This window comes from Doryrhamphus excisus, linkage group LG9 (genome assembly GCF_037039965.1).
Source record: "Doryrhamphus excisus strain RoL-2023G ecotype Guam linkage group LG9, RoL_Dexc_Guam_v1.1, whole genome shotgun sequence".
Lineage (NCBI taxonomy): Eukaryota > Metazoa > Chordata > Actinopteri > Syngnathiformes > Syngnathidae > Doryrhamphus > Doryrhamphus excisus.
This window is the reverse complement of record NC_136365.1, coordinates 8,965,705-8,989,473: the sequence shown is the minus strand read 5'-3', so window position 1 is coordinate 8,989,473 and position 23,769 is coordinate 8,965,705. Positions and strand designations below refer to the sequence as shown.

At 40.1% G+C, this 23,769-nt stretch overlaps 1 protein-coding gene and 1 long non-coding RNA gene across 3 annotated transcripts; one reads left to right on the top strand and one right to left on the bottom strand.

Moving 5' to 3' along the window:
- Positions 1–35: 35 nt before the first annotated feature.
- On the top strand, positions 36–5,902 carry LOC131122046 (uncharacterized). Its single transcript, XR_013628103.1, has 3 exons — positions 36–182; positions 4,958–5,105; positions 5,186–5,902. It is a non-coding gene; the product is annotated as an uncharacterized LOC131122046 (long non-coding RNA).
- gna12a (guanine nucleotide binding protein (G protein) alpha 12a) lies at positions 3,931–23,440 on the bottom strand. 2 transcript variants are annotated; one of them, XM_058065353.2, is made up of 6 exons: positions 22,767–23,440; positions 16,447–16,665; positions 8,043–8,093; positions 7,723–7,923; positions 7,278–7,484; positions 3,931–5,083 (listed from the first exon to the last, which is right to left on the bottom strand). In XM_058065353.2, exons 1-6 carry the CDS (start codon positions 23,118–23,120, stop codon positions 4,922–4,924), a joined length of 1,194 nt encoding a protein of 397 aa, XP_057921336.2. In that variant the 5' UTR covers positions 23,121–23,440; the 3' UTR covers positions 3,931–4,921. The 2 variants fall into 2 exon arrangements, with proteins under 2 accessions (XP_057921336.2, XP_057921337.2); XM_058065354.2 differs by lacking the exon at positions 16,447–16,665.
- Between the last annotated feature and the right edge of the window lie 329 nt (positions 23,441–23,769).

Below are 23,769 nucleotides of genomic sequence, written 5' to 3'. Positions count from 1 at the left end.
TCCTGATTGGCTGTAGACAATTGTCAATCAATCTCCTTGCTGCCCTTACCTTTTGTCGCTAGCTTGCTAGCCTGCAAGCTTACAGTGTTTGTATGTTTGCAAGCAAATTATTTAAACAAAAAACGCTACAGTACAGCAGAACGGTGCCAGAACGAAAATACATGGTTATAGGAGTGAAATACGTGAGTCACTTAATAATTTCTTGTCTCCAACCTGTATGGAAGGTTTGAACTTAATTTTGAGTGTTTAAACATGAGAGAAATGTGATAAAATGTTATTGCCTGTCTGTGGAAAGTGTATAAAGTGTATGGTGAAAGGCTTATTCAGTCTTAAAACAGATATATTTATAATTTTCAAAAAAAAGTTGGATACTTCGCACATTTCTGGTAATGTAGGCTATTTTGGGAGCCTATCCACGCGATAAACGAGGGAACAATCCACTGAAAATGTTCCAACATGACCTTGAAAACAAATTACACACCCCACCCTTTTTTACACGTTTCTTGGCCAATAAATGTGGTGTTTAGAGCTCATGTCAATTAAATAATTTACAGGAAAACGCCCCCTACAATACTTTGAGTACAGTACTCATGGAGAGATTTTTGTGTTCCACTCCATGCGTTATTTGTGTGGAATGCATGATGAAATACAATATAAGCAATTATGCTGTACAAAGAAAACACCTTCCAAACAGAAAAACCGATGACGTCAGTTGAACGTATTGTAGTATATGACGTTAGCCAGCAGAGGGCCATGTTCGAATAGGTTAGCAAAGCTGCTGAAGCATAGAGGAGACATCCGATGGCATTTAATATGGATAATGAATAGCCAGATCATCACCTAGTGTGTGTGTGTGTATGTGTGGTGGGTATAAACTTATTACCAAGTAAACAATGTGTCCTGCCAAAATTTTATGGAGCCATGGCCAAACCTCAAAATAGCAGGCTAATTATCATTCATACAACATGGTGGCCGATTGGTTAGTGGTTACACTGTCAGGAGATCGGGAAGACCTGGGAGTCTCTGTGTGGAGTTTGCCAAAACATTCAAATAACATGCATGTTAGGTTAATTGGCGTGTGAATGATTGTTTGTAGGAGGCTACTATCTAAAAACAATGTGCACTTTTCACACATCATATGAAGAAAACCATCATGTCCTGTGTAAGTAGGTTTCAGTTTCCGTGGGAGAGGGAAGTGGATCTTACACATTATAGGGACAGCACAGGAAGTGGGCTCCTCAGTGGAAACTTGAGCCCCACCCTTCCAACCCTCCTCCACTTGTACTTGTGTTTGGTTTTTCTTGCAGATATATATGATATGACCAAAGTCTGCTGTTGTTACGGCATGGATTTTTGAATGCCATTCTCCTCACTTCCTGCGTGAATTGACGTGATTACCGCTCATATTTAACACGGCTTCTTTCTTGGCTGCCCCCGTCCTTCTCCTCCTCCTCCGCTCCCGCTTGAGGCCTGAAGCATATTCTACATCACAGCTGCTCTGATTAGAAGCCAAAGCAAAGGTCCGACTGCTTGCTAACTGAGACATTGCACTGGACTATATGGAGTTGGGCTGGACCCCTTCATAAAGGGATTAACTAGGACAAAGGTTAGAGCCCTCCGGTCCAAGGACAGTGACCTATGACCTGACCAATGGACTAAAATTCCTTCATAGTTATAACTGCATGTTGTTACTTTCTAGTTTAACTTACCATAGGTCCATAGGTTCAAAGCTTCTGGGCCATTTTCAGCCTGCAGTTCATTTTGAATGGCCTGCGGCAGATTTTCAACTGGACAACCAATATTAGCAAGTAAGGAGCCATTCTTTATGAATACAGTCGTACCTTGGTTAAAGTAATGTTTTTCGGTTAACAACCAACATTTTTGCTAAAATTTGCCTTGGCTTGCGTTCACTTGTTTGTTTATTAGCATCCGGTTTGTTTACATCGCCATCTTGGATCACGCGGCCAAGACGAAATCTTGTGATATATGATCACACATTGCATTGTCGGCGGCGGACGCCATTTTAGGTTGTTTAGATCAGTGCTGTAGAGCGATACAGGACGTAACAACACACGGACCTCACCAAAGACAAAAGAGAAAAGCGACGGACCGTACTGAGACAAGGGTGCAAGACCTCCGCATTTAATGGCTTAAAGAGAAGACTGTAGTCATTTCAGAGGAATGTAAATGTGACGGGAGTCGCTCCGATGCATACTGGTCCGGTTTACGTTTAACAGTCTATCAACCCAACGAGGCATAGAGGGTGACACTCGGTGTTTCTCATTTCACGTTTGTAACACTTGAGCGAACATTTCAAGTCTAAACTGTGATCTTTCTTCTGACTTCACTCTCCACCTTGCTGAGGATCAAACACACAACACACACATAAATAAAACAAACAAACAAACCATCGTCTCAGCAAACAGCAGTGTATTTCACCACACAACACAGAGCCAATAAGGCACCGGGAAACAACAAACATTCGTCCATCCTTTTCCCGTCTCCTTTTATTTTTCCCATTCCAGATATCGTCCTTGTTGTTGTCTCTCAGGACACATCCAGTGCCATGACGACATTTATTCAGAAAAAGGTGCGCTGCTAAGTGTGTTAGTGGTACAGTTACAGTTAGGAGTGTTACACTTTGTATGGTGCGGCTCACACGCAGTGACAGACACTTTTACACATACAGGAAGTATGGATCAGGAACAAAAGGGCAAAGGGTTAAACTCAAAACAAACATAAATTACAGTTTAAAACAACATTATGGTGATAATAATTAGAACAATGCAGGCATGTGGAAGTGCTCTTTGGGTTGCCTCATGAACCAGACTATTTGGACTTATTACTCAGTGTGGGGAAGAGTGGAACGCTTGAAAAAAACCAAAACAAAAAACATCAAATCGATCAATGATACGGACCAAAAATGCTTTCCTTCTTTTTATTTTGACAAATGTATGCCACTTTTTTGTAAACGCTGGGTTGATTCTCCAATTTTCTCTACTCGGTAGAGCACCTATGCTCTTGCTCTATGCATGAGAAAAATCCAGAAGATGCCAAGTGGACTACATGGTGGTTATCTATGATCATCTATTTCTAGTACGGCTCGGCAAATGCAGACATTAAAGGACTTGCCTATAGACTACAAGATGCTCTTTCTCTGATCTTGAAAACACGCCGTCTTATATTCTGGTCAGTATTTTTGCTGTGATAATAGATTTGTCAGGTGTGCAGAAGAGGAGAGGAGTTAAAAGGTAGATTTATACAACACGTCACTAAAAATGGTAATGTTTGTCCTATTGGGTTTATAAAAAAATCTCAGAAGATCACAATGTCATATGCCTGCGTGGCCAGTTACTGCCTATGTGTCTTTTTACACAGAACAACTGTGTGCACTTTCACACAGCAACGTGACAACATTCATTCAGATACAGTGGAAACTTGGTGTTTGACAAAAATTATTTTCATACATTGTCTCGGCCAAACAGTTCGTGAGCTAGTCAGTTAGCCTGTATAATGTCTTCATATGAGGTTAAACCAGGGGTGTCCAAAGTGCAGCCTGGGAGGGGGGCATTTGTGGCGTGTGACACGTTCTAAAAATATCATTGAACAAGTAAAAAAGCAAGTAAAAGTCCTTTTACTAGAATAAAGTGAAAGTATTAGAGAAAAAAGTCAGAATTTGTAATAAGTGAAAAAATACAAATATAAAAATCTAGAATCATTTTAGTAACATACATTTTAAATATTATTGAAAGAAGACCATTTTTTAAATAAAAGTAGTAAAATGAGAAACAACACTAAGAATAGCTGTAATCTCTAGACAAATATGTTCAATAAAAAGTTATACTAAAGAACAAAGTAAAAAAAACCAAAACATATATATGTATGTATGTGTGTGTGTGTGTGTGGGGGGGGTAAGTAATAATGGCCAGAAGAAACATAAAAAAACAGGAGAAATTGGAAAAAAACACAAAAAAACAGAAATTTTACAAGAACAAATGAGGGGAAAAAAGTGACAATTTTACAAGAATAAACTTGCAATATAGGAAAAATAACATCACAAAATTGCATTGCAGTTTTTTCATGAAATATATATAAATTTGTAGTATGTCTACATAGGTTGAGCTATAAAATATCAAAGAGGCCCTTGCATCATTTGATTTTTCAAACGTTTGGACACCCCTGAGTTCAACTCTTCAACTGCAATACCTAATGTGACCAGTAGATGTGCTCATAACCCCAGTGAGTAATGCATAGTGGCTGTTAGCTAGTAGTAGTTCTTATAGAGTTGGAAAACTACATACAGATGTGTGTGTGTGGTATATTTGTTCCTAGAACACACACAACTCTGTGTCTGTCTCCTTTCTGCCTCATAGTACTGTGCCCCTGTGCTGGTGAGGCATTCAGGCACACTGTGTGTTTCGGAGCTTCTGAGACTTCCATTAAATGTACAAATTCAACTTCCACAAACCAGATCGGTGTCTTTAAATGTACGGTTTGGTGTAAACGCCCCTTAGTTATCTGCAGCTGTCTCGTATGATGGTAGTGCCAATGAATACAAGACTAAGGCACATCGCCACCTCCTCTCCTGAAGTTCACCGATAGTACACTTATGCAAGCTTATCACACAACACGACTGCATATGACTGGAAACCCCAGTTATGTCTATTTATAAGGAAGCAACTCTTCCCTTTTCCCACTCTTCCATCTGCCAGACCTGGTTTAGTGACCGTGTTAGTCTCATAGACACTTTTAGTGCCTGTTTAAAAAAAATGCTGCTACATGCAAGGATGCAATCAGATGGGTAGTGTCACGGTTCCACAGGTTCTATTAGAACCAACTACTTTACAGGTCAGTGTTATTAATACAACCAATCCAGTCGGGTTTCCACAGGTTTTTGTTGTTGTTGTTCAGTCAGAGCTTACTACTGCAGCATGATGTCTTTGAGGTTCTCCTGCAGGATTGTGTCCTTCACGGCGTGGAAGACGAAGCGGATGTTTTCTGTATCCACCGCGGTAGTGAAGTGGTGGAAGAGCGGCTTCCCTCGATTCCTCCTTTTGCGGCTGAACGCCTGGACCAGGAACGCCTGCATGTGAAGACACGCATTGGTAATATAGGCTGCATGTGTCACTATCATGTATCATTTTTATTTATTTAATATGACCTAATCTACATGTGTCAAACTCAGGTCCGGAGGCCAAATCCGTCCCACGCTGCAATTTCATCTAGCCTGCCTCATGGACTTCATCAAACAAAGTGCTTAAAGCGATCTGCGTAAGTAAGCAATTCCTCCAGTATAAACAACTCCTGGGATTTCAATTTTAAAAATTGTTAATAAGGATGCCAGATTCAGACCAAAAGATAGTCAAAGGTGATCATTTTATCTACAGCCAAGCAGACTGGGGAATGCATAATCTGCACATTCCACAGCTGAACACTGTTCTGGGTTACACATCTCACGGACTGTGATGTTTTTGTGTTGATATATAAAATACTGTAGATTTTGCCCGGACATTGAGAGAATGATGATGAGGTGGTCGATGAACAATCACTGTATTGAAACCAACATGCATGCCAAAACAAGCAGTCATATATCCGCAGGCTATCAGAAAGTACACATTTCAAACAGCAATGAATGGACACCAAAAAATGTACATTTCGCCCACTCTGATGTAAAAACAACCTGGAAATACTCTGAAGTTCATGTTATGTAGACATCAGTTCATTTGCATATACACTTTGAGCAACATTATGTGTGGAATATGCTGTTGGTGTTTAATGGGATGTAACATTTTGTCAGAGTTTGGTCAAAGTACATGATTGGTTGCAGCAAAATGCCTTTGGTGCACAATGAGGTATTATAGTTTAGGAAATCACTATTTAATTGTCTTGTTACAAAATGACAATGCACAAATGTACTGAAACTGACATCAGATTGTGTTTTATACACAACAGGCACAAAGTAAGTATTTGACTGTGTAGCACACAACACACACAGCTAGCGACTAGTGCACTTGCTAGCGCGATGGGTTCACTCACTCCATTCATTCCGCTATAAAACCAACATGCCCAGATGTTGACAAAATGTAAACCCTCTTGTTATCCAGCATGTTTGGAAGCGAGAGGGAGGACGAAGGCAAACACGCATGCACATGTCAATATATCGAAGCCAGCAAAATTAGTGACTTCTTTATTTATTTTTGATATATTGATTATCATGAGGGCTCCACAGTGATGAAGTGGTTAGCGTGCAGGCCTCCACCCTCGGCCATCTCTGTGTGGAGTTTGCATTTTCTCCCTGTGCATGCGTGGGTTTTCTCTGTGTACTCTGGTTTCCTCCCACATTCCAAAAACATGCTAGGTTAATTGGCGACTCCAAATTGTCCATACTTTTTACACACTTTTTTGTCTTACTATTAAAAACAAAAATAACATATTTTCTCTTAATATTTTGACTATTCTTGTCATATTACAGCTGTGTTTCTTTCTGCTGTTTGTTTTTTCCAAACATTTGTTTGATTAAAACTTGGCCCTTTTATTATTTTGACTTTATTTTTTGTAAAATTACTGCCGATTTTTAAAATGTGTTGTGTTTTTATTTCTCTTTTTTGGGTGTTTTCTTGTTAAATTATATTTTTCGAATTTGCCACAGGCCAGTGAACAAACACCCGCGGGCCACAAATGACACGCAGGCTGAATGTATACTCTATACATAAACTGTGGATCTCCGCTTTGTCAGATTTCAGCATTTGTAGGCATGCATTATCAAAGATAATTATTTTGGGGGGACCAGACGCCATTTATTCTTGCAGAAAAACGGATAATAAAGTGACATGACATAGGTGCAAAATAGCAGCGCCTTGAGTGGCTGAGGTAGCACAAACGTTTGAAACTATTATAAACTGTTATAATCTGGCCTCATAACACCCTCACACCCAGTGGATTGCTTTATGATTGTGTAATTCGTGAAAAATTAGCTAAAACTGATATATTATTCATTGTGTTATATATGTTAATATTTTGGCTGTATTTTGGCAACTCCAAATTGTCCATAGGTATGAATGTGAGTGTGAATGGTTGTTGGTCTATATGTGCCCTGTGATTGGCTGGCGACCAGTCCAGGGTGTACTGCGCTTTTCGCCTGAAGACAGCTGGGATAGGCTCCAGCACCCCCGCAACCCTCATGAGGATAAGTGGTAGACTTATGCATGAATGAATGAATGATTATCATGTCATTATATCATGATCATCCAGAACATTTAAAAAAATGTAAAAAGTACCTGCACGTCCTCGAGCCTGTGCGGGTCTCCTCTGAACTCTGGAAAGTTTTTGCAGATGTCAGCGGTCCGAATTTTTTCCACCAGCAGGTCTGTTTTGTTGAGGAAGAGAATGATGGAGACGTTGAGGAAGAGCTTGTTGTTGACAATGGTCTCGAAGATGTTCATGCTCTCCACCAGGCGGTTTGTACGCCGGTCCTCCATCAAGACCTGGAATAAACACACACACTTTTCATCTTTGGAGCAGTTCAGGATTCGAGCTTGATCATATGATCTTCATTGGGTGAGGAGACAGTGCCGAGGCAACAGTGACATTTGTTTGGACCACAAAGGGAGCTTTGTGCTTTGAGACTCTGATCTTCATTTTGTAATATGGAGAAAGTCACAGGAGGATAAAGATGCCACTGTTTTGTCATGATTTGACAATTCCCAATAGGCTCAGGAGTACCTGGTCGTACTCTGATGAGGACACCATGAAGAGGATGGAAGTGATGCCGTCGAAGCACTGGAACCACTTCTGCCTCTGTGACCTTTGTCCTCCCACGTCCACCATCTTAAAGGGGATCTTCTTGATGAAAAAATCATGCTCTACGATGCCTTTGGTCGCCTTCCTTGCGAACAAAATATCCTGCCTGCTCGGGGTGTAGCTCTGAAAAGAGGAAGGATAGGGTGATGGAGGGATTTTTGTCTGTGCTTTTATGTACAGTATATGCTGATTTTATGGCAATATGTGATAGATTTCAATAAGCTTGACTCAGCATGACTCACCTGTTGACCAATCCGCCCCAAGTTATCCAGGAAGTATTTGACCGACTCGCTCTGCAGACAGACAAGAAGAGAAAAATGTATTAAGCCGCAGAATTGAAGCGAGTCATCACGTTACACATTGACCACAGCTAATTCAATATAAGCCACTACGTCCTGTGGGAGAGAAACCGATACAAATTTCAAAACAAATCAAATCTAAGAGGAACGGTTAACCCAAACCATGTAACCCACAAATTCTAGACATTTGTTCAAATTGCATTGCATTTGATCTAATAATTACTATAGCCCTCACAGGACTTCATTATAAACAAAAGGACTTCTGATCAGAAACAATCACGTTTATGTAACAAAATAACCGCTTGTCTAATCCTCCTTCACAACCCACTTTGTGCTATGAATGGTCTGTGCACACTAGTGTACATTGTGGACCCAGACAACTAGAGTGGCCTACTTCATAAGATGATTTCTTGCATTTTGTGTACTTTTTAGCAACGTAGTCAACCAATTATGGTAAAGTAAGCAAATAACATTCATTCATTTTCTGGGGGTGCTGGAGCCTATCCCAGCTGTCTTCAGGCGAAAAGCGGGGTACACCCTGGACTGGTGGCCAGCCAATCACAGGGCACATATAGACAAACAACCATTCACACTCACATTCATACCTATGGACAATTTGGAGTCGCCAAAATCCAGCCAAAATAATAACATATATAACACAATGAATAATACATCAGTTTTAGCTAATTTTTCACGAATTACACAATCATAAAGCAATCCACTGGGTGTGAGGGTGTTATGAGGCCAGATTATAACAGTTTATAATAGTTTCAAATGTTTGTGCTACCTCAGCCACTCAAGGCGCTGCTATTTTGCACCTATGTCATGTCACTTTATTATCCGGTTTTCTGCAAGAATAAATGGCGTCTAGTTCCCCCCAGAATAATTATCTTTGATAATGCATGCCTACAAATGCTGAAATCTGACAAGGCGGAGATCCACAGTATATGTGTATACATTCAGCCTGCGTGTCATTTGTGCCCCGTGGATGTTTGTTCACTGGCCTGTGGCACATTCGAAAAATATAATTTAACAAGAAAACACCCAAAAAAGAGAAATAAAAACACAACACATTTAAAAATTAGCAGTAATTTTACAAGAATAAAGTCAAAATAATAAAAGGGCAAAGTTTTAATCAAACAAATGTTTGGAAAAAACAGCAGAAATGCGAAACACAGCTGTAATATGACAAGAATAGTCCAAATATTAAAAGAAAATGTTATTTTTGTTTTTAATAGTAAGACAAAAAAGTGTGTACTAACAAGAAAAAATGCTGCAGTTTTACAAGAATTTTTACAAGAATAAACTTACATTATGATAGTATACAGTTGAAATATTAAAGAAAATAAATATTTATTAGAATTACGTTGAGGGAAAAAGTAATATTTCTCTATATTTCTCTATTTATTATATGTGTATATGTAAGTACATAAAAAACAACACCAAAAAAAAAGAGCAGTGGCCAAAGTTCGTACTAATAATAGTCTGTTTTATCTGTATCACAAAGCTGAGATGCACTTTTTTCTTGAAATACGCAACTTCTCAGCATATTTACAAAATATTAAAGTGGCGTTCATTTTTTAGCATGTGGCCCTGGAAAAAGATTGACACCCCAAGGCTAAACAGACAAGGATGTTGTAATGGTCAAATTTAACTGACTACACAAATCTCAGATTCCCTCTCACTGCACAAAACACACACGCACGCAAATTTGACAGGAAACAGCTGTGTGTGTGTGTGTGTGTGTGTGTGTGTGTGTGTGTGTGTGTGTGTGTGTGTGTGTGTGTGTGAGAACAGCAAGGGTAGACATGGGGGGAGGGAGCAAGCGAGTGAGAGAGAACCGAGCTCCAACGTCACTTTGTCTGTCCCATACTACACATACACAACCGCAGTGTGACAAGATACTGTAGCTCTTTTTCTTGTTGCAAACTCTGCAGATTGCTGACTTCCTGTCCCGCTGAAGGAACAGATTCATTAAACTCTAATCAGTGTCGGCCCGCACATGTTGAGCAACAACCCGGGGGAAACGTGACCCCATGAACCCGCCACTGACCTGCAATGTCACACCAATAGAACCCACAAAGCCCAATGCTCTTATTGGTTCACAGGACACAGGCAGGAGGCAGGCAGAGGGGAATTCCCAGAGATGAAAGGATATGTAGACAGACACACACACACACACACACGCTTGTACACGAATCACTTTAGACTTCCATCAGCAGTAATTAAACGTCCTGATTATTGATGTAGAGGAGGCATTAAAGCGAGGTATCACATTAAATCTACTTTATAAGGTACGGCATGAAAGTTTTAAGACCATTTACTGCAGAATTATAGATGAAAAATATACTCCCGTGTGTGTGTGTAAAGTGAGAGGAATGTGTCCACGGCACGTTTGTACAGATTAGTGGTTTTATTGCAGCAAAGACCTGAACAGGCTCACGTATTGCATACGTGTTTGTATGACTGGGTGTGCCACTCTTGTTTAACCGCTATGTTGCTTGCCCTACAATGATGACATATTAACTAGTTGAGTTTGGCCAATAGATGACCTCTAAAAGGTAAATCATTGATTTCATGTTGTTTTGCATCATTTAAATCATGACTGAAACCAACTGCAGCCAAAATGTAAGTGCAATACTTGGCTATAACTAGCAGAGGTGCTGTTGATTCAGTCTAAACCAGGGGTCTCAAACTCAATTTACCTGGGGGCCACTGGAGCTAGGGTCTGGGCAAGGGTGGGCCGCATCAGGTTTTCCAAAAAAAAAAAAAAAACGCATTTATTAAAAACAGAAAAATATACAAACTTTTTCAGTGCTTTGGTTCCGATTTTCTACAAAAAAGCTCTGATAAAACATTCCACTGTTCTTAAAATATCTTAATTTTTATTTTTCTGCACAAAATAAGATGAAAAATAAATAAACAAATCAAGAATAAAGAAATTCAATCAATCAGTAATAAATAAATATAATAATAATAATAATAAAACGGCAAATAATAAAAACCTAAGAAACCACATATAGTTGGTGGGTAGACTAATTTAATTTCTAATCTAATTTTTTTCAGATTAAAATGAACAAAGCATTATTAGAGTCCTGTAGACATGACAAAACACGACTATAGTCACATTTATACTTTTTTTATTTACAACATATTGAGCAACTGCAGGGTCTTGAGACACATGCTAACTCGCAAACTAGAGCGCTAGCGACCTAAATGGTAGCCTTCAAGTTATTTCCATTAAACTTAAATAGCCAAAAACTTACCACTTCCACATGGATAGGGAGGATAACTATTAAGAGTTATTTAACCTTTAACATGAACATTAATCAAACGTAATATTTTTTTCTGGGTACATGATACCATACAGCATCCATATCAAACTTGCGCGGGCCGCACTAACATTAAACTTTCAGTTTGGGGCGTGGGCCCCAAACTAGTGTCTTGCAGGCCACATTTGGCCCGTGGGCCGTGTGTTTGAGACCCCTGGTCTAAACTAAGTGTGAAGAAACAAAAATCCAAATAGATAATAGGAATGAAAATAAGAGTCAAAATATACACTGGAAGTTATGTGAAGTAGGAAGACTTTAGTAGCAGTAATGTGCCAGCGTCACTATACGTAAACTTCGTCCCCCACCAAAGCAGTGGTACTCCAAGTGCTATTCAAGAGTCACATTGCATTGTTGACTACAATCAATTTGTACATGTTGGCAGGTCTGTAGTAACACTGAAAGTATTACCATCCATCCAGGTTATTGTGTTCTCAGGTCTTATCTGTCTATTAGGTGTATTATTTGCTGCTATTTGTCTCCTATAGAGCAGCTACACACAATAACCCGCACAGAAAACCTTTTAGATTTTACAGAATCTGCACCCATTCCAGCTGTATTTCCTTTGATTTGTGCTTCCTGTCAAGACTGTCAACAGTCTGTTTTACTTTATTCCATCCAGGGCCTGCCTCCGGGCATGCCCACTCCGTTGTGACTGGTCACGTGCCCAAAGTGCTTCCTAACTATGAACCATATCTGGAAGTCCGCCCCTCTGTGACATCACAAAGGGGCAGTTTTACCACGCCTTTTGAAACAGAGCGTGTTGGGCCATCCCAAACTTCTTTCAGGGCTCACTTCCAAATGCGCAAATCTCATTATCTGAAACTTTGGCATCATTTAACACGAGAATACAAAATCCTAACTATATTTATAGGTCAAAAAAGTGGAAAAGCATAATAGGTCCCCTTTAAATTCAGCAATGTAGCTTGTCACAATTTTGCAACTACGGTGTGTTTTTATATCTATAGAATTCAGACGAAAGACAAAGATGCGTGGTCATGTCTCACATAAGGATTGTGGATAATGGGCCGAATGAAGTTGAGTTTGAGTTTAGCATAATCCACTTTGCTACTGCTCTTTCTTCTCATGTTTGTTTAAAAATGTTGCCGGGGACGGGATACACGGACACTACAGCAGTAAACCATTAAGGAGTGTGTGAAAGCGTTTACAGCCTTTTTACATCTGCTTAAGGATCACACACACAAACACAACACAAGTCAAAGCTCTTATGCTCCAAAGACAACATCGTACATTTGCGGCCCTAGCAGGACGTCCAGCCTACTTTGTGTCCATCAAGGAGTGAGTCTCGGTGCTTGGCTTATCAGGGTGTGGTGAGAAAAATCCCTGCATGGGTTTGTTGATCTCTCTTCGCCCCCATCCCCCTCCTTTCCCTGTCTCTCGCTCTCCCTGCGGTGTCTGTGGCTCGGATCCAGCCGTGCCTGGGAAAAGCTGACCGAAAAAAAACCTCTGCGGGAGAGGAGAGCAAGAGAGAGGAGCAGAGTGGAAGGGGGCGAATCTAACCATTTGTGTTTATTCGTTATAACTTTTATTTTAAAAGCCTTAGGGTGCAACGTGGTGTATTCATTCTGCAAGGAACTCCAAAGAAGCCGAAAAAATGACCCAACACAACCTCTGCTATGTCATGTTCAAGTGATTCAACATCAGTTGCCAAGATGAAAAAAGGAGTCAAAAGAAAAGATGAAAAGTATGTAAAGTTTTCAAAGTTTTCAACTCTAAAATCACATATCACAAAGCGGGTTCAAAAGATCCATGTGAAAATGGACAAATAGGGTAACGGGGGATTCGATTTCCGACCCGGAAGTGAACTTGGATTTGTTCAAGCCATAAAACCGTCAAATGAATTTAGAACTTGTTCACAGATCTCTTATTGGTCAGTGAGTGGCACTATGTACTCCAAAGTACAAGTGACCATGGTCATGTACTGTAGTATCCTGCTATGAAATTAAGCAGCTTTGCAGTACGGCATATCCGGACTAAATGTTGGGTCGTTTCTGATATTATGCAACTCTCAATCAGAGTATCAACGTCGTAAATGTACACTGTGCTGAAGCAGTGATATCAGCATAAAAGCAAGCACAGTCGTATAGTCCCCCATTGCTGTTTTGGTAGTGACATACTCACGTATGGCAACCGCTTTCAGCGTGTAGATGGAAACAATGGTGTCATTTTCCAAAACATCTCATCTACACTGTAAACATACATGTTCATGTAATGCTTGATGGTTAGATTTAGCATTTTCTTGCTAATAAGGCCAACTGACCAGGCGGGAAAATCTAGCTGGTTCATATTGTACCTTTTTAAAGCTACAATGATGTCTGTGGGCCTCTGCAGCTGCAGCATACTGACTTTATCATCGAGGGCCTCCTGATAAGACAAGGCAGGTTGACATAAAGCTGTCCACATGACGTCTCGCACATGTACAGTTTGGCCAAGGCGAGACGGAAGTGACTTACTGTCTGACTCGGGATTATTTTGTCACTGATAAATTCCGTAACGAGGTACAAGGTCAAAACATGCAGCTTTTGAGCTGAGTGTGTTGCTTCAGCATCATAAAAAAGACAAAGTATCGGGCCTAGCAGGGAATCGCAAAGTGCAAAAACAGCCATAATACAGTCAGTGATCCTTCTACAAAACTCGACTCAACCTTTTAGTCCCATTAAACATCTGCCTGGCCCATCACAAATGATCCGTTGGCCCTGACATTGTTACTTGCTGAGCAAAGTGGTTCCCCAGCTCTTTTACAACGCACACAATCTTTTTTTCTCTAAGAGCATAAAATGTCGGTTTTAGTAGTCTTCTTTTTTTCTTGTCAGAAATGAGAAAAAATGACGATTGGAAAAAGATGGTTTGACTGGACAACCCATACCAAGACATCTGGCTAAACGTATTGAGACACACGCCTGAATTTCAATTCTTTATCTTAAGACAAATGAATGATGGATGGTTGGATGTATTTGGTGTGGAAGAGTCCTGACCTCAACCACATCAAACACATTTCATTCAACATCAGTGATGTTTAACCAGATGCAAAAATCCCAGAACCAACTCCAAACGGCATCTTTAAAAACCCACCAGCTTTTAAGCAGTGCTATAAGTAGAACCTCACATAGTAGAAGCCTCAGCCAACACAGTACTGGTGTGTAGTATCAAAAAAAGCAACTGTAGCAAGTCATATATGTTCATGATTGGCCATCATTTTGTTAGTTAGGCTATATTTTTGTTGTGGTGGTACTACAGTACTATCGCGATTAATTGGTTCTGTGATAAATGCATTTTATCCCATGAATTGAATATTATTGTAGTTAGAGCAGGTAGTTTCTACCACCTTCTAAATATGTTTTTTTTTTTACATTATTTGCCTTATTATACTCTCTGGAACTCTTTGCCCCACTCACTCCGTGCTTGCCCTGACCTTCCCACCTTCAAAAAACAACTCAAAACCCACCTCTTTAAATCTGTTTTTAATGTCTAACCTTTTATATCTGACTGCTGTGCCCCGCCCCGCTTTTTTAACTCTGTATTAACCAATGAATGTTGTATTTTGGTGTGTCTTTCATTCTGTTTACTTGTTCTATTCAACTTCATTCTTTTGTAAAGTGTCTGAGTATCTTGAAAAGCGCTATACAAATAAAATGTATTATTATTATTATTAGTTGCTATAAATGTGATCCGGTGCGAGTGGAGCTGAGTTGGGGGCGGACAGGAAGTGGGTTCAGAATTGAGTTTGAGCTTGGCATAGGTTACATTTGTACCAGTAGATTGTATTAGGGATTATTATGCATGATTTGGTATAATTCAACCCTGCAATCAAAGCCTGTTGTTCTGGCTATCAAGTCTGGTGCTTATTTTATGTCCCTAATTCATCCACGAAACAGGATGATTTATTAATATATTTTTGTAAACCATGATAGAGTGAAGCTGTGAAATTCAAAATGGCGAGGGGTTACTGTATTATGATAAAACATGATTCTAGATTGATTCTGGGGCAGTGGATCGTACCATTAATGCCGTTGTGACTTCCTAGGACCATGTGTTACTCCTCTGAAGAGTTAAACTGAAATCGTTTGTCATTTTTAGTGAAACCATGCTAACTGTTTCTGTCATTTACTCTTACTATGTTGAAATTACTGCAGTGGAAAAGGTCGTTAAAACTTTAGACGGATTACACCAGGGTTTCCCATACATGCATTTCACCGTGGTGGGTTGCCACAGAAAATTGTCAGACACAGATACTTGAACAAATGGCTTGTCATTGAAACTCCGTCCAGTCGATGGCATCGTACGTTTACAACATTTGGAGCAATTCAGCTTGCATAAGGAGCTCTTCCATTTGCAAGCATAGCCACCAACTCGCTTAATAAAAGACCTACGGTTATCAAACAGTCCAACTCGTAGTGCGAACCAAACAATAAACATCACAACACGTAACATATAAATGAATACACAACAGCAATGACCTACTGTTCTATGTGGGTAACAAAGACTAAGCATTCATAACCTCAAGCAACTGCCACCAACCTTGGCGCACCACATCCTGTAGCCGGTAAAGTTACGCCTTCAACATAAAAGCATGCCTGTAAAATAACACGGCTACACCACAAAACCAACCCCTGGAAGTCAATGACTTTATTTTTGACTGTAAAACAAAGTTTAAAGATGTTGCACATTTCTTATGACACAAATGTTCACACATTGAGTTTTGCGTCTTGGCTAATTATGCAAATTTGATGTTGTCATTTAGCCCCTCTGCCTGTAACCCACCTCCACACTTAAAACAGCAGACCTTTGGGAAACCCTGTATACACTGTGTATAAAATATTTTGTGAGGGTGCAAGCCAAGACTAAAAGCTGTTGTGGGCTTCAACATGGGTGAGGTTTGGAAATGTAGCTACTAAAAAGAGACATCCAATTTAGAAAAGTCCAGAATTGTAGCATTAATTGAGCTCACTGTGACAAAAGCTTTTGATCCTGTGATAGCCATTCACCACTCAACTCACCAGCTGGAACTCTGAGCGGCGTGTGTAGGCTTCCTGTATGCCGGTGTCAGCCCACAGTGCGCTCAGTGCCATCACATACAGCTGGAACTCACAGGGCTCCACCCCCACGCCACCCACGCGGCCCTCCCACGACATCACCAGCATTCCTTGCTTCTCGTTCTCGCAGCTCTGCCAGCTTATACCCAGCTTGTCCCGGGCGTCCACCAGCACACGCATGCCCTGCAGAGGGACAGATATCATGCAAAATCAGGACTCAGGAATGATTGGTGAAACTTTCAGTCATTATGCAAGTGTTCCTTCTCGGAAGCATCTGAGTCAAGCTTTAGTTGGAAAGCCGGAGGCTGACAACCACTGATAAACACACACACACATTTGACGCTTATTTTGTGTGGGAGGTATCCCGGGATGAAAGAAACACTTGGTGTGGCTGTCTTTACTTTAAATTAACAACTTCACAATAATTTGGGTGTTTCACTGGCTTGTAATAAGAAGAATAATGTCTTTGTTGTTACCCAGTCACCTCAAATCACCGACTTTAGTGGGCTACAACAGTGCCACATTAGTGTATCTTGAGAGATCATCGGGTGTGCCGTATTTGGTTATACATTTACTATAAATAATGAATCTTTGTTCATCTATCTATGTCGGTGAGAAGGTGACACGCAGAACAATTAAATGGTCTTCCACTACATGGCAGACAGTCGGCATTATTTCACGGTTCATTGGTTCCAGAATGTGAAGTGAATTTCTACAAAAGTAGAATTCCTTATTCATGAATGGAATATTTTCTTAGAGCATAACAAACTTAACTTACAACCTTCTAAATACAAATTAGAATCAGAAATCAGAATCAGAAAAGGGTTTATTGCCAGGTATGATCAAACACATACTAGGAATTTGTTTTGGTATAGTAGGTGCAGACACATCTATTAAAAAAGAATGAAAAATACAAAATATACAGAATAACAGTATAAATATATGTACACAGTCTGTTTTTTGTTTGTTATTCCGGAAGTGCAGTCTGATTGTTTTTCCTAAAAGTCCAAACTGGCCGTTAATGTAACGCATATAGTGAAAGAAATTAGCATTTACACTTGTAGTACCCAATATTGTAGACATAATACAACAAAAAATAAGACATATTAGACATAAATAAAACATAACATAGACTCACACGTTAGCCTTCCATTGTTGTGTGTGTGATGGCAGATGGAGACTGCTGTGAAGGGAGACTTTCGGGTCGCAGCAGTCTTCATCTGCTGTGGAACACACACGACAATGGATGGGCAAGAGCGCGTAGCGATAGGAACGGAAAGAAAACAACTTTTTTGTTAACGGTTTTGTGATGCAACTATATTACGCATATTGTTTTGAGAAGCTAAACCCAGTTCCTCCTCACCAAACAAGAACTTCACTCACAGGACAAAGTGGAGTTAAGTCACTGTTGATGGACTACAGTATTGATGGGGATATCATACAACTTCATGTCAAAAAATCTAAACCATCCCTTTAAATGCATCTTCTGAATGCCTTATTATACATATTTTTGACTGGCAATAGGTCGTATTGAACCATGAAACAGTGATAATTATTTATTTATGAAAAACCGTGATCGTGTGAAGCTATCAAATTCAAACTGCAAAGTGGCTATACTTTTTGTGTGGTGGGGTGCTGAGAGATCTTTGGAATGTAAAATACAACATACACAAAAATCATTGCAGAGTATGCTCAATTTAAATTAAAGGATGTATGTGCACCAGAGTCACACATAAACCACCAAGTTACTTGAAGTCTCTTCTGGAATAGCCTAAAGCTAATCTGTATTGCTGATTCATGACGAATGAGGATTTACAGGCCTAAAAGATGACAAGAGGGAAAAATGAGGCTCATCTGGAGATAAATTGTGTTTTTTTTATCTTGAGATGTGGTTTCGAGAAATTCTTGCAATTACTGCTTATGTGTGTACATGAACGTGTGTGTGTGTTTTTGTAATCAGACTGCCCTTATGACCTTGGTGACTAAGTAGTGAGTGTACACAAAAAACGAAACAAACACAGATGGCCATTAGTTAACCGGTGTTAACCACAAAGACAACAATGTATGACACACTTTTATGACACACAGTAGGCAGTAATATTGAGCAAAAGCTAAAAAAAAATAGAATCATGAGTGGTTTCTGAGTCACATCCCATACCTAAGGAATTATTTGCCATGAATATGATTTGTCTCAAACTTATTTATGTTCCACTCGTCATTGCCAAGGTTTGTCTACTTACTTAGTGATTTACACTTTCACAAGATGTACTTTGAGGTTTGCACAAGTGATGGTACCGGCACATCAACTTGCAATGCCCCATTCTCATTGCACTTCATTTACAAACGTTATCAAAGTATTTGAAATCAAAGCTACACGGGACGTCACTTGAATAAGCGTTATTTCTTTTATTGGATGTTTTAAATGGCAGCAGAAGCGCATTTAGTCAGCCTTACTGTGCTTTTTTCTTTTTTTATATGTGTCTGTTTTTTTCTTGTTAATTGCCACTTTGCAGAGACAGGCCCTGTATTTGGTTTGGATGTGTCTCTGTTTTCTATCCCTGACAGCAAAGAGGTATTCTGCTGCCTTGTAATGTCTTTTTTTAGGGCCAGATAACATTCTCATCAACTTTGTACTCGGCATCAAGTTTCTTCTTGTCAAATGTCCAACCACTCTTTATTTTGTTACAATGGCACAGTAAACTTTCGCTGATTTGTTGATTTCGTTTCCGATGACTGAAGTTTGGCTTCTCCATTTTTCACACGTCAGTGTAACGTTCCAATTTGTATACTACTACTACTACACTACTGCTCTCAAAACGCTAGGCGGTGCTTATGTGCCTATCAGTGCGGGTAAAGGTTTGGCTTTTCCAGTTGACCTGTAACGTCACATATAAACAAAGAGTCTGCCGTCAGTCTGCCAGGTCAGCTTATTATAAGTGACTGTGGGCTTGTTTTTTTGGTAACGTTTCTTGCAAATACGTATGGTACTTTCCCTTTGTTTTGGGGTTGTTTCTGTAAAGTCGCAGATTCCCTAGTTCACTGTTGTTTTTGCCTTGTTTTCAGAGAACTAGCCGCTTGTTTCTCTTGCGAAAATTCTCGTCCAAATATGCAGTGTTACATTGTGTTATCAACTATAATCTATGTCTCAGTTGACGTTTTGTTTGTTTCTTCCGGGTTTTTTTCCTGATTACAGAGTCGCCACAGCAGATCTTCTGATCCGCATACTGATCTTTGTATTCTGGATGCCGATGTTTACAAGTGGGGAGATTCGAACCCGGGGCTTTTGCTCTGAAGTCCAGAACGCTAACCACTACACCATAGCATATCTAAATTAACGTGATTACGCAAAATAATTACCTGCGTGACACAACTGTTGCCCTCTATTTTCAATTCACGTCGAGCATCTTTGCAGTTTACACAGAAACAATACAGGTCGACACAGTGAGATGGCTACTTTTTGATATGACAAAGTATGACTGTTGGGCTTTCTCCATTAGACATCACGACAAAACATTATAAAACTTATACTACATGAGAAGAGAGCTGCTGTGGCGAAGTTAGGGGCCTGCGAAATGCGTCTAAGATGCCATGGTGAAGTAGACCACTGTGATAAACATACCTTTGAAAAACTTAACAAAAGGGGTTGGAAAGATTGAAAAGACTGAAAACCTGTCCCTCACATCAATAGTTCAGTCAGGCCAAAGTGGGGAACTCTTTGTTCTCCAAAACCAAATGAAAAATGATAATGAAGTCTTCAGAAAAGAACAATACTTTACAGTTTTTGCTAACTGCTTACACCCACAAAGCAAATGCTTATACAAAAGCTTCAAAACCAAAACGTGGAACAATAGCTAAAACACAATGCGACAATACCTTGAACACGTTTTCTGCTTTGCACTTTGCTTGCAATTCTTCAACACATTTGTTGCAGAACATTGCACACAGTTTCCTACATTAGTAACTTAGAGGGGACCTAGTATTCTCATTTTCAACCTTTGTATTGAGTTTTGGACTTCTATAGAGCAGCTACACACAATAACGCGCATATAAAGCTTTCTAGATCTACCAGATTCTGGACACCCTGGACTGGTTGCCAACCAGTCGCAGGGCACGCATAGACAAAACCATTCACACTCACATTCACACCCATGGACAATTTAGTGTTGCCAACATGCATGTTCTTAGAATTTGGAAGGAAACCAGAGTACCCGGAGAAAACCCAGGCATGCATGGGGAGAACATGCAAACTCCACACAAAGATGCCCAGGCTGAGATTCGAACCTAGGTCTTCTTGATCTCCTGAATGTGTTGCCAACATGCTAACCACTCGGTACCCTTTAACTCAAAGACAAAATACTTTATTATCAATGGAAAAACACTTAATAAAAATGCAAAACACATATGTTAATTTTGATGGTGATGGCGATTGGTAATCTGCAGTATGGATGATGTCCTTTGGACGACTCTAGACAGAAGGCAGGATCCTCACAGTTATTTTCCAATTGCTAACACACTATAAATGACTTGCTCAGCAGTGTTACTTTAAAGTGAGAGACAGAAGTCTGTGTTCAATGTACTGAACACAGTTCTCTGTATCACACAACAATCTGACAAAGTCGCATATTTTCCATTTCAAAACACCGCCATGCAAAATGACAAAATACATGAGCTAAATGGCCAATATATATTCCACCCGGCCAACACCTCAGTGCTGGAATCAAGAAGAAAGCAGTATGAAAACACCATAGGCGAGTAGTTTTGGGCATGGGGGTGGAAGGTTTCCCCGGCAGCTCTTTGTGTACATGCGTGTTGTTCAGACTACAGAAAAGCATGTGATGATATTGATGTGAGTGCCATTGAGGGATGGATCAGGCACTCAAGGCGCTTCTTTGCCCTCCGTGTCTGGCAAGGGAAGATATAGCCTGTGATGTCGACAAGGCCTTGTGGTCAGACCTAGCTATGTGGCAGGATGCTGCCTAATTATTTTCTTGTGTTGTGTCTTATCTTGCTTGTGTGTGAATTTGACACAGAAAGCCCATCCATGTTGTCCTTCAACATTCCAAGTAATGTATTTAGTGGTCATTTTGTATACTGCATGTTGTGAAAGCATCTACTTTGTTACATAAAATGCAGTTTGGTCCCTTGAATTAAGTTTAGAAACGTGAGGCATGTTTTGGTTGTTTATTTTGTGTGTAATCAACTTTAGTCAATTTAGTTACCAGTTAGTTATAACAGTGACCAGATACCCGAAGGAGTTGCTTGGATGTAGTTCAACATCCTTTACACAGCAAACTAGATGAGACTGGATGTCCGCTGACGGGAAATCTACACCGCCGTCCAGTGACGCAATTTGTACACGAGCAGGACCGAAAGTGAAAGCTCAAATCAAGAACCCACCGCTAGGGCGCCATGAAAGACCATACATGATAAGTCAAGGTGGACCTTTCTTGAGGTTGAGTTATCAAAGAAAGAGCTAAGATAACAAAGTCACTTTCAAGTAGTAATATAGAGAGTTGTGTACTCACATTGGTGAGTATTATTAGGATTAACAGTTCACTTTTCTCATTATACATTTTGACTGTTCTTTTTTTCAGTTTTCTTGTTTAACCCTTGGAAGTCCAGGATAGGACTTAACATTTTTACATACAGTTCTACATTTTCCGAACCCTTCCACAACTACAACGAAACTGCAATGCATGGTGAAACTTGGGCCACGATTCCGCTTTATTTCACCATTTGAGGAAGTTTCTGCAGTATTTCAGATATTGCTTTGTGTACTGTTTTAGAAGGGGATTGTCCAACAGGATGATAGCAATAATTGGGGGTATTGTACTGGTTTTGCTGCTTTAACCAGTGCCTCTTAATATCCCGGTGTGGCCTGTGTAGCCCTTGTAGCGGATGTTCTCATCCCTCAGGAATAGTCTGGTATTGTTAGCTGGTGAAGGAGGCCCAGCCATGGCAGAAAACAAAAGAACATTTACACACAAACACACACACACACACTCCTCAAGATAAAAATATGTACAGTGTCAAAAAGCCTCTTGTGTGTGAGGCTATAGTTGGAGAAAAAGTCAATATTAGGGCAGTGAAAACTATTCTAATCAACTTATTGACCAGTATGAAATGTTAGTCTTCATGCTGACATGCTTTTTGCTCCTTTTATTGTGTTATATTCACTTTCTTTTTATGGGTAGAGTAGTCCTAATACTTGGGAGTACATGGAGCTGAGCTTTGATGATGTAGTTCTATGTTGACAACCAAATTGATTTCATGAAGCTTCTTACCTTCAATATATTTTCATAAATAGTGTCCCGGAAGTCCAGAAGTGCTTTTTGGTCAAACTCTTGTCCGTTAATTATGCGCATCTGTTTGAGAAAAGTCGACTTCCCACTTTCTCCGGCCCCGAGCAGGAGGATCTTTACCAGCCGCCTTACGGCTCTCCTCTCCCGGGCTAGCATGGCGTCGATCTCCCGACTCCTCCGGCGTGCCTCCCGCTCCTGCGCCGCGTCTCTGCCCCGACTCCTCTCCTTACTGCCGCCCGGGTCCGGGCTAGCCTCGGCCGGCAGCAGACAGCGGGTCAGGGTGCGGACCACTCCCGACATATTTGGCTTCTGCAGAACCGAATGTTCATTCACCATAGGCCCCACATACACTTCTTTGGCCTACATGCATTTATTTTACGTCATTTAACGCTTATTTTAGCATTCAAAGCGACAGGGAGACTGCTGGTCTGGGACCGGCAGACAGGACATCTTGGTTGGAGCGCGCGATAAAAACTAAAATGAGAGACCAAAGAAAAAGATTTTAAAAAGTTTGTTAAATCCCGACTTAAATCCACCAACGTTCCAATCGAAGTCAAATAACAAGATAAGCCATGTAAAGGGGAGTTGTTACATCCAACAACGGTGAGAACTCCAGACTTTCCAAACACAACAGCCAGGCTGTCAGTGGGGGTGAACTTGGGCAACGGCCGGGAGGGAGCGACTGGTGATGAGCGGATCGATACTGAAATATCGATGCTTCCGATACCAACTCTTCAGGCTCAACAATCGATCCTCAAATCAAAATATCGATACTTTTTAGACTTTATCCATTGAAGTTAGTTTGAAACGTTTTCCTGTTGAAACAATGACCGGAGCCATGTGTGAATTGTGAAAAGTTTTCATTCTTATACTAGTTCTGAAAAATAACTGATCATTTATTTATTTAATTGTTAATTATTTTACTTATTTTGGTTAAAATACAGTTTTCTTTTTCCTTATAGGAAAACTGAACTTTGAAAAATTG